Genomic DNA, 10800 nt, shown 5'->3' on the forward strand with positions numbered 1-10800 from the left:
GGTGGAAACTGCCCCTGGGTTTTGCCCGAAACCGGCCGGTCTGGCCCCGAAACGGCGGCGCCGACTTCTGCTTTCACTGCCCTCCCCGCAGGCCACATCCGGCCCGGGCCTTTCCCGCCTTTTCTGGGTCATTAACGGTCGCCGCTAATTAACGAGACAGGGGGTGGAGCCCCCCTGGCCCCCCCCCCCCCCCCGTGTCTCGTTAATTAGGGGCGACCGTTGGAGGCTTCGTTAGCGCCTGCCGCCCCCCCCCCCCAATCCTGGGCGACCATAGAGTTGGCGGTTGGGTGGGGAGAGAGGCCAGAGGGGGAGTGGGGGGGTGAGGGTCTCTGGAGGACCATAGAGATGACCACGGGCTGGAGAGAGTGCCCCACAGGTGACTGTAGAGCTGTGGAGGTCTGCAGCCCCCCAGGACCATAGAGACGGCCGTAGGGTGGCCAGAGCGCCCCTTGGGTGCCCATAGACCGTGGGGTCTATGGCCCCCCAGGACCATAGAGACATCTGTAGGGTGGCCAGAGAGTCCCTTGGGTGCCCATAGAGCTGTGGGGGTCTACGGCCCCCCAGGACCATAGAGACATCTGTAGGGTGGCCGGAGAGCCCCTTGGGTGCCCATAGAGCTGTGGGGGTCTGCAGCCCCCTCCCAGAACCATAGAGACGGCCGTAGAAGTGGCCAGAGAGTCCCTTGGCTGCCCATAGAGCCACGGGGGTCTGCGGCCCCCCGGGACCATAGAGCGGCACTGGGGCGTCCCCGAGCGTCCCCGTCACCACCACGGGGCGGGGGGGGGACCCCGGACGCCTGGGCCCTTCCCCGCGGGGGAGGGGCGGCGGGGGCGGAAGGGGAAGCGGGAAATCCCGGGCGGGGGCGGCGGGCGCCATAAAGGGGCCGCGAGCGGCGCCGGGGGGACACACGGAGCCGCCATGACGGAAGCCACAGGCCGGGCCGGGGGGCGCCGCGCGGCCGCCATCGCCGTCACCGTCACTGTCACCATCACCGTCGCCGTCACCGCGACGCTGCTGCTGCTGCTGCCGCGCGGAGCCGCCGCCGCCGCCGCCGCCCGCGCGGGGAGCCCCGGTGCGTGAGGACGGCCTCCCCTCGGCCTCCTCCCTTCATCTTCTCCCCTTCATCTCCTCCCTTCATCTTCTTGCCTTCATCTTCCTCCCTTCCTCCTTCCTTCATCCTCCTCCTTCATCCTTTGCCTCCCCTCGTCTTCCTCCCTCGTCTTCCTCCCTTGTCCTCCTCCCTCATCTTCCTCCCTCATCTTCTTCCCTTCTTCCTTATTTCATCCTCCTCCTTCATCCTTTGCCTCCCCTCATCTTCCTCCCTCATCTTCCTCCCTCATCTTCCTCCCTTGGCCTCCTCCCTTCATCTTCTTCCCTTCTTCCTTCCTTCATCCTCCTCCTTCATCCTTTGCCTCCCTCATCTTCCTCCCTCATCTTCCTCCCTCATCTTCCTCCCTTGGCCTCCTCCCTTCATCTTCTTCCCTTCTTCCTTCCTTCATCCTCCTCCTTCATCCTTTGCCTCCCCGCATCTTCCTCCCTGCTCCTCCTCCCCTTTTCTCCTTCTCGCTCTCCTCATCTTCCTCCTTCCTTTGCTCTTCATCCCCTTCTCCTCCTTTTCGGCTCTTCCTCCCTCCATCCGTTGCTCCCTTCTCCTTCCACCTGTTCCCTCTTCCTTCATCCCTCACTCTCCTCCTCCTCCTCCTCCATCCGCCTCCCCCCTTTCCTCTTCCCCCATCCTCCTCCGTCCATCCCTCCCATCCTCCTTCCATCTTCCTTGCCCCTCCTCTTCCTCCCCATCCGTCCGTCCCGTTTCCACCTCTCGCTCCGTCCCCTCCGGGTCCCCGCGCGGGTCCCTGTCCCTCTGTCCCCTCCGGGTCCCTCCCCGGCTCTCCGGGTCCCTCTGACTTTCTCCCTCCTCCGTCCCCAGGAGCCCATGGAGATGCCGGTGCCGGAGCCCGCTCGGTGAGTGTCTGGGTGTCCCCATGTCCCCATGATCCCCCATGTCACCCCCGTGTCCCTTCATGTCCCCCCGTGTCCCCCCCATCCCGTCACTGATGTCCCCTTTGTCCCACAGCTGCCCAACCTCTGGCCATGCTGCAAAGTCGGGAGAAACCAGCGGCTCATGTCGTAGGTGAGTGACATGGGGGACGCGGGGGACGTGGGGGACGTGGGGGGACATGGGGGACACGGGGGACGCGGGGGACGTGGAGGGACACGGGGGACATGGGGGACATGGGGGTGCCTGGTGGGCACCTGGCAGCAAAGTTGGGCTCCCGCTGGACCATGTTGGTCACGTTGGCATCATTGGCTTCATTGACACTGTTGATTGCGTTGACCGCGTTGGTCACGTTGACACCCTTGATCCCGTTGACCCTGGTGACTGTGTTGAGTGTGTTGAGCACATCAGCCGTGTTGAGGCTTTGATTGTATTGATGGTGTTAACCACATCGGTGGCATTGACGCCATTGACCTTATGGCGCTTTTTAATCATATTGGTCACGTTGACGCCATCAGTCCGATTGATCACGTTGGTCACATTGATGCCGTTGGCCCTGTTGGTCATGTTGACCATGTTGGTCATGTCGACATCATTGATCCCCTTACCTGTGTTGATCCTGTTGGTCACACTGATGCTATTGGTTCCATTGCTTGTGTTGACTTAGTTGGTCACATTAATGCTATTGACCGTGTTGACCGGGTTGTCACGTTGATGCTATTGACCCCACTGACTGCATTGACCGCATTGGTCACATTGCCCATGTTGATGCCATTGACCCTGTTGATCACGTTGATACCATTGACGCCATTGGTCCCGTTGATGCATTGACCCCGTTGGTCCTGTTGATGCCATTGACCCCACTGACCGCGTTGACCCCTGTCCCCGCTGTCCCCGCAGCCTCGTCGTCGTCGCCGACGCGCTGGTGTGGCAGGCGGCCGTGGCGCCGTCCGTGGTGCGCAACGGCGTCCGCCTGCAGGGCAACAAGCTGGTGGTGCCGCGCGACGGCCTCTACTTCGTGTACGCGGCGGCCGCCTTCGCCGGCGCCCGCTGCCCCGCGGCCGCCGCGCCGGTGCCGCCGCTGCGGCTCTCCGTGTCGCGCTTCTCCGAGGAGTATCCGCGGGACGTGCCGCTGCTCACGGCCGTGCGCTCCGTGGTGCGCCGGGCGCCCACGCGGCGACGCCGACGCCGACGGCGACGGGAGGCAGCTTGGTTCGAGTCGCTCTACCAGGGCGCCGTGTTCCAGCTGCGCCGCGGGGACCGCCTGGCGGCCACCACCACCGGCGGCCGCTTCCTCGACCTGCACGCGGGGGGACAGGCCTATTTCGGGCTGCTGGGGGTGGACTGAGGGGACGTTGGGGACATGGGGGATGTTGGGGATGTTGGAGACATTGGGACGTTGGGGACGTTGGGATGGGATGGTAGGACACATGGACGGAGAGACGTGGGGACATTGGGGAACATGGGGGACATGGAGGACATTGGAGGACATGGAGGACATTGGAGGACGTGAGGACATGAGGGACATGGGGACATGGACATGGAGCACCGTGGAGACAGGATGGGGACACACGTGGGGACAGGTAGGACACGGGGACAGAAGGACACGGTGACACGTGAGGCCATAGGAGCTTGGGGACAACAGGGATGCGGGACAAGTAGGACACGGACGGGCAAGAGATGGGGCCAGGGCAGGAGCTGGGGACAGAGCCACATCGGGATGAGGGGACACGGGGACACGGGGACATGGGGACACGGGGACATGGGGACATGGGGACACAGGGACATGGGGACACGGGGACATGGGGACACGGGGGCTGCAGGACCTGATGACGGATGCGCAGCCGGGGGGGGCCGCGAGGGCGGCGGCGGCGCCTTTATTTATTGACCTAATTTATGTATTTATGGGGCCGGGGGGGGCGGCTGTACCGTGTACAACCCCCCCCGGACGCCGGGGCCGTTTCGGGGGCTCTTGGGGGACGTTTTTGTATTTATTTATTGCGGACGCTGCGGCCGGGGGGCTGTGAATAAAAACCGGAGCCCGAGCGGAAACGGCGGCGGCTGCTTCTCCTTCCTCTGCGCCGCGGCCGGACGCCGGGGCCCCTTGGGGAGCGGGGGGTGCCCGGACGCCGGGGCCCCTTGGGGGGGGCGGGGCTCCCGCGGGGCTCCAGAGCCTTTCGGTTTCAGCCGGGTGGGGGGATCTCGGCTGGGGGGGGGGAACCAGCGGGATCCTGGCGGGATCAGGGCCAGGAAAGGGGCAGGATTCGGGCGGGATTTGGGTTGGGAAGCAGGAGGGATCAGGGCTGAATCGCAGCCTGGAAATGAGCGGGATTCAGGAAAGATCGGGGCCGGGAATGGGCAGGAACGGGGCGGAATCAGGGCAGGGAGACAGGCTGCAACCAGGCAGGATCGGGACCAAATCGGAGCCTGGAGATAGGCAGGATTTGGGTGGGATTTACCTAGGAATACAGGAAGGAATCATGCGGTTTTGGGGCAGGAAACACACTGGATTTAGAGAGGAAAAGGGGCAGGATTGGGTCTAAATCAGGACTGGGAAAGGGGCAGGATCCAGGCTCAACTGGAACGGGAACAAGGACGGGATTTGGGCAGAATCGGGGCTGCAGCCCTGGGCAGGATCGGGGCTGTTTTTGGAGCAGATTTGGGTTTCCCAGGGGGGATCCCGAGGGGAAGTCAGAAATAACCCGGAGCGGGGGAGAAATGAGAGCGGGCCCAGGCGTCCGGCCCCCCCGCGCCGCCCACAGCCCTCCAGGTGCCAGACGAGAGGGGCCCAGGCGTCCGGGTGCCACAACCCCCCCCCGCCACCACAGGCGGCCGCGGGCCCCGGCACAGGATTCGGTGCCGGTTTTCTGGGAAAAAGCCGCGACAGTGAGAAATGGAAACCCAGAAACAGCCGCGGGAAACCCAAAATTGCCCAAACCGGCCCCGTTCCAGGGCGGGCCGGCCCCGCGCGCGGGAGGGCCCGGGCGCGGAATGTGGGTCAGGCCGTGGGCGGCCCCGGGAAGGGCAGGACGCGGAGCGGGACGGTGACGCAGCGGGCAGCGCCGCGTCACGGGGCGCCCGGGGCCCCGCCATGGCATCAGTGGTGCCAAGGAGGGCGCCCGGACGCCGGGGCCCCGCCATGGCATCAATGGTTGCCAAGGAGGGCGCCCGGACGCCGGGGGCCCCGCCATGGCATCGTCTGCCCGGACGCCGGGGCCCGGCCACATCCGCCGCTACCTGGAAGGGCCCATTGGGCTCCCGGGACCTGGGGGCTTCCCGGGCTCCCGAAATGACTCTGGGAGGGAGGGAATCCCCGGGGGGGCCAGGCCCCATTTTCCTTCCATTTCTCTCTATGGGTCCCCAAGGCGGTCGGGGGGGCGGGGCACCGGTTGCCATGGGGACGGGGGCGGTTGTTCGTTGCCACCGGAGCCCCGCGGTGTCGCCGCCCGTCGCCATGGCGACGGCGGGCCGGGGCCGCGGCGCGGCGGGCCATGTTGGGGGGGGCTGCGGTTGCCATGGCTCCCCAACCATCGCCTCGCGCCAAGGTGCGGGCGGGGCTCTGCGCATGCGCGCGGAGCGGCGGGGCGGGCTCGGGAGGCGGCGCCCACCAATGGGCGCGAGGCGGACGAAGCTCCGCCCAACCGCGGGCATGGCGCTGCGCAGGCGCACAGAGCGCGGGCGACGGCGCCCACCAATGGCCGTCGAGGCCTCGCCCAGGTGCGGGCAACGCGCTGCGCAGGCGCAGAGCGCGCGAGCGGCGGCGCCCGCCCAATAGCGGCGCGAGGCGGCGAGGCCCCGCCCAGGTGCGGGCAGCGCGCTGCGCAGGCGCAGAGCGCGCGGCCGTTACCGCCGAGGGGCGGGGCCGCTGGAGCAGGAGGGGGGGCCCCGCGCGCGCGCGCTCGAGGGCAGCGAGGCGAGGCCCGGGGCGGCCGGGGGGGGGACCCGCCGGAATCCGCCTCCATCCGCCGCCCGCCGCCGCCATCGGCGCCCGCCGCGCCCGCCGCCCGCCCGAGCGGAGCCCGCCCGAGCCGCCCAGGTCGGTATCGGGCGGCGGCGGCGGCGCCTCCGGCCCGCGCGGCCGCCACGGAGCCGCCCCCCCGCGGCCGCCCCTCGGCCGCCGCCGCCGCCATCTTGCGACCGGCCGCGGCCTCTGCCCCCCCACCCCGGGCGCTCCCCTCCCCCCCCCATCCTTTAACGGGCGCGGGGGGGGGGAGCTCGTCGTGGTGCCCCCCCCGCCCCCTTCCGGTCCTCGCTGTGGGGGCGGGGGCGGCCGCCGGTTCCCGCTCCCCCCGCCCGGTTCGCGCCGGGTAACGGCGGCTCCGCGCGGCCTGTTCGGGGCGGGGGGGGGCCCGGGCGCCTGGGCCCCGCATGGGGCGGGAATTGGGTCCCTCTGGGGGGGCCCGGACACCTGGGCCCGGCGCGGAGGGGGTCCCTGTGGGGGGGAGGGGTTCCCGGACGCCTGGGGGGCCCCTTCGGGGTGGGGGGATCGGCCCCTTTGGGCGGTTGGAACGGGGGGGCTCGGACGCCTGGGCCCCCTATGGCGGCGGGGGGGTCCTTTAGATCGGCCCGAGCCCGGGGCGCCCGGACGCCGGGGCCCTTGGGGGGGGGGCGGGGCCTGGATCCTTTTGGGGGCGGGGGGGGGCAGGTTGGATCTCCGGTTCCTGGGGGGGAGGGGGGGGGCCGGACGCCGGGGCCCCGTTTAGAGGAGGGGGCGCCCGGACGCCTGGGCCCCCCCAGCCCGGTCCGTGTCCCGGGGGGGGCCGTGACGCCCGTTTCCCCCCCCCGCAGCTGCCGGGCGCGCGCGCCCCCCCGCGCCCCCCCCGCGGTGCTCAATGACCTTCCAGCGCGATGTCCGATCGCCCGGCGCCCGCGGCCAGGGGGAGGGACGGCCGGCGCTACGCGTCCCTCAGCCTGTTTGACACCTACCGCGGCAAGGCCCTCGAGAGCCACAAACCCGCAGGTACCGCCGCGCGCGGGTGACAGGGCTGTGGGGAGCCGCACACCCGCAGGTACCGCCGCGCGCGGGTGACGGGGCCCTCGAGAGCCACAAACCCGCAGGTACCGCCGCGCGCGGGTGACGGGGCCCCCGAGAGCCGCACACCCGCAGGTACCGCCGCGCGCGGGTGACGGGGCCCTGGGGAGCCACAAACCCCCAGGTACCGCCGTGCGTGGGTGACGGGGCCCTGGGGAGCACCAGACCCGCAGGTACCGCCGCGTGCGGGTGACAGGGCCGTGGGGAGCCGCACACCCGCAGGTACCCGCCGCGCGCGGGTGACGGGGCCCCCGAGAGCCACACACCCGCAGGTACCGCCGCGCGCGGGTGACGGGGCCCCCAAGAGCCGCACACCCGCAGGTACCGCCGCGTGCGGGTGACAGGGCTCTGGGGAGCCGCAAACCCCCAGGTACCGCCGCGCGCGGGTGACAGGGCTGTGGGGAGCCGCACACCCGCAGGTACCGCCGCGCGCGGGTGACGGGGCCCTCGAGAGCCACAAACCCGCAGGTACCGCCGCGCGCGGGTGACGGGGCCCCCGAGAGCCGCACACCCGCAGGTACCGCCACGCGCGGGTGACAGGGCCCTGCGGAGCCCCAGACCCGCAGGTACCACCGCGCGCGGGGTGACGGGGCTGTGGGGAGCCGCACACCCGCAGGTACCGCCGCGCGCGGGTGACGGGGCCCCCAAGAGCCGCACACCCGCAGGTACCGCCGCGCGCGGGTGACGGGGCCCTCGAGAGCCACAAACCCGCAGGTACCGCCCGCGCGCGGGTGACGGGGCCGTGGGGAGCCCCAGACCCGCAGGTACCGCCGCGCGCGGGTGACGGGGCCCCCGAGAGCCGCACACCCGCAGGTACCGCCGCGCGCGGGTGACGGGGCCCTCGAGAGCCACAAACCCGCAGGTACCGCCGCGCGCGGGTGACGGGGCTGTGGGGAGCCACAAACCTGCAGGTACCGCCGCGCACGGGTGACGGGGCCCTCGAGAGCCGCACACCCGCAGGTACCGGTGCGCGCGGGTGACAGGGCTGTGGGGAGCCGCACACCCGCAGGTACCGCCGTGCGTGGGTGACGGGGCCCTGGGGAGCACCAGACCCGCAGGTACCGCCGCGTGCGGGTGACAGGGCCGTGGGGAGCCGCACACCCGCAGGTACCGCCACGCGTGGGTGACAGGGCCTTCGAGAGCCACAAACCCGCAGGTACCGCCGCGCACGGGTGACAGGGCCCCCAAGAGCCCCAGACCCGCAGGTACCGCCACACGCGGGTGACGGGGCCCCCAAGAGCCGCACACCCGCAGGTACCGCCACACGCGGGTGACAGGGCCCTCGAGAGCCACAAACCCGCAGGTACCACCGTGCGCCGGTGACGCAGCCTTTGAGAGCTGGTTACCTGCAGTACAAGCGCGCGCGGTTGACATGGTTTTGGAGAGCCACAAAACATGTTAATAAAACCATGTGCGGGTGACACGGTCCTCGGGAGCCACAAACCTGCAGGTACCGCCACGTGCGGGTGACGTGGTCCTTGACAGCTGCATGGCTGTGGGTACAGCCGTGCAGGGGTGACACGGGCCTCAAGAGCCCCAAAACGCAGCTAGAAATGTGTGCGGGTGACACAGCTCTTGAGACCCGCCTAGGTGCGGGTACCGCCGCACACGGGTGACAGGGCCCTTGAGCGCCGCAACCCTGCGGGTTACAACTGCGAGTGGGTGTTGTGGCCCCCGACAGCCGCACGCCTGTGGGCTGTGAGCAGCCGTCTGCTCTCGGTACAAGCTCACGCGGGTGACAGGGCCACGAGCGCCGCGCGCCTGTGGGTACAACCGCATGCAGGTGACACAGCCACCTGCTGTCGGTACAACCTCATGTGGGTGACAGGGCCCCGAGCACCACATGTCTGTAGGTACAACCGCATGTGGGTGACATAGCCACCTGCTCTAGGTGTAAGCTCGCGCGGGTGACAGGGACCTGCGTGGCTGTGGGTACAACCGCGTGCGGGGTGACACAGTCCTCAAGCGCCACCTGTTCTCCGTACAAGCTCACGCGGGTGACAGGGCCCTGAGTGCTGCGCGCGTGTGGGTACAACAGCACGCAGGTGACACAGCCCTCAGACGCCGTCTGCTCTCGGTACCACCTCGCGCGGGTGACAGGGCTCTGAGCCCCGCGCGCCTGTGGCTACAACCGCATGCGGGTGACACAGCCGCCTGCTCTCGGTACCATCTTGTGCGGGTGACACAGCCCTCAAGCGCCGCCTGCTCTCGGTACAACCGCCCGCGGGGTGACAGGCCCCGGTGACGCGGTGCCTGTGGGTACAACCGCGTGCGGGTGACACAGCCACTTGCTCTCGGTACAACCGCATACGGGTGACAGGCCCCGGTGACGCGGTGCCTGCAGGTACAACCGCATACGGGTGACAGGCCCCGGTGCTGCGGTGCCTGTGGGTACAACCGCATACGGGTGACGCCGGTCCCTCTCCCCAGCGCCCCCCCGGCATGGCCTGCAGAGCCTGGGCAAGGTGGGGGTACAACCGCATACGGGTGACAGGCCCCGGTGCCGCGGTGCCTGTGGGTACAACCGCATACGGGTGACGCGGTGCCGCGGTCCCTCTCCCCAGCGCCCCCCCGCATGGCCTGCAGAGCCTGGGCAAGGTGGCCGCCCGCCGCATGCCCCCCCCCCGCCAACCTGCCGAGCCTGAAGGCCGAGAACCGCGGGAACGACCCCAACGTGTCCCTGGTGCCCAAGGACGGCTCAGGATGGGCCAGCCGGGCCGAGGCCCCGACCACAAGAGGTGACGGGGGGGCGGGGGGGCGCGGGCGGGGGTCGGCGCCCCCCGGCGCGGTGTTGATGCCCCCGGCGCGGTGTTGACACCCCCGGCGTGGTGTTGACGCCCCCGGCGCGGTGTTGTCGCCCCCGCAGTTCCGATGCGTCAGCCGCTCCGCAGCCGGAGTCGCCGTCGCAGCCGGTTTCGCCGACGCCTGCGGGGGGGGCCCCCGAAGCGGCCGGCAGCGGCCGAGGTGACGGGGGGGGCCGCGGGGAGACCCTGGAATGGGGGGGGGACCCCCGGGAATGGGGGGAGACCCCTGGGATGGGGGGGGACCCCTGGGAATGGGGGGAGACCCCTGGGATGGGGGGAAGACCCCGGGAATGGGAGAGACCCCCTGGGATGGGGGGGGGACCCCCGGGATTGGGAGGAGACCCCCAGGGATGGGGGGGAGACCCCGGGATGGGGGGAGATCCCTGGGATGGGGGACAGATCCTGGAATGGGGGAGACCCCCGGGATTTTGGGGGGGAGGTTCTGGTTGGGGGGGGAGGCGTCTGGGCTTGGAGCGCATGGAAAGACCCTGGAATTGGGGAGACCCCCTGGATTGGGGGGGGAGATTCCAGGGTAGAGAGGGGGAGACCTCCAGGGTCAGGGAGGGACCTCTGGGATGGGGGGAGACCCCGGGATGGGGGGAGAGCTCCGGGATGGGGGGGACCCCGGGATGGGGGGAGACCCCGGGGTCAGGAAGTGCCTGCACCCAGGGAGCCCCCCCAGCACCACAGGACCCCCCCAGGCCTGGGGAGCCCCCCGGGGTCCCGGTGCCCCCCGGAGCCCCCCGTGACGCCCCCGTCCCGCAGATCCCCCCCCCGGCGGCCGGCGCAACAAGATCCTGGGCACAGGCGAGCGCTACCCCTGGAGCGCACGGCGATGGTGAGGGGGGGGGGGGCACGGGGGGGGGCACGGGGGGGCGAGCGCTACCCCTGGAGCGCACGGCGATGGTGAGGGGGGGGGCGGGGCGGGGGGGGCACGGGGGGGCGAGCGCTACCCCTGGAGCGCACGG

The 10800-nt window shown here is 70.3% G+C and overlaps 1 protein-coding gene and 1 long non-coding RNA gene across 2 annotated transcripts; both read left to right on the forward strand.

Annotated features, from left to right (window-relative positions):
- The first annotated feature begins 918 nt into the window (after positions 1 to 918).
- LOC148592149 (tumor necrosis factor-like) lies at positions 919 to 3344 on the forward strand. Its single transcript, XM_088535587.1, is given in 5 exon segments — positions 919 to 1028; positions 1928 to 1962; positions 2075 to 2131; positions 2897 to 2911; positions 2914 to 3344. Coding segments are annotated over 5 exon segments (648 nt in total).
- A 2578-nt stretch (positions 3345 to 5922) lies between these two features.
- LOC148592150 (uncharacterized) lies at positions 5923 to 9747 on the forward strand. Its single transcript, XR_015913961.1, has 4 exons — positions 5923 to 6032; positions 6785 to 6956; positions 9459 to 9493; positions 9627 to 9747. It is a non-coding gene; the product is annotated as an uncharacterized LOC148592150 (long non-coding RNA).
- The last annotated feature ends 1053 nt before the right edge of the window (positions 9748 to 10800 follow it).

Source organism: Tinamus guttatus, unplaced genomic scaffold (genome assembly GCF_059628265.1).
Source record: "Tinamus guttatus ecotype Peru unplaced genomic scaffold, ASM5962826v1 Tinamus_guttatus_pri_ptg000633l, whole genome shotgun sequence".
Lineage (NCBI taxonomy): Eukaryota > Metazoa > Chordata > Aves > Tinamiformes > Tinamidae > Tinamus > Tinamus guttatus.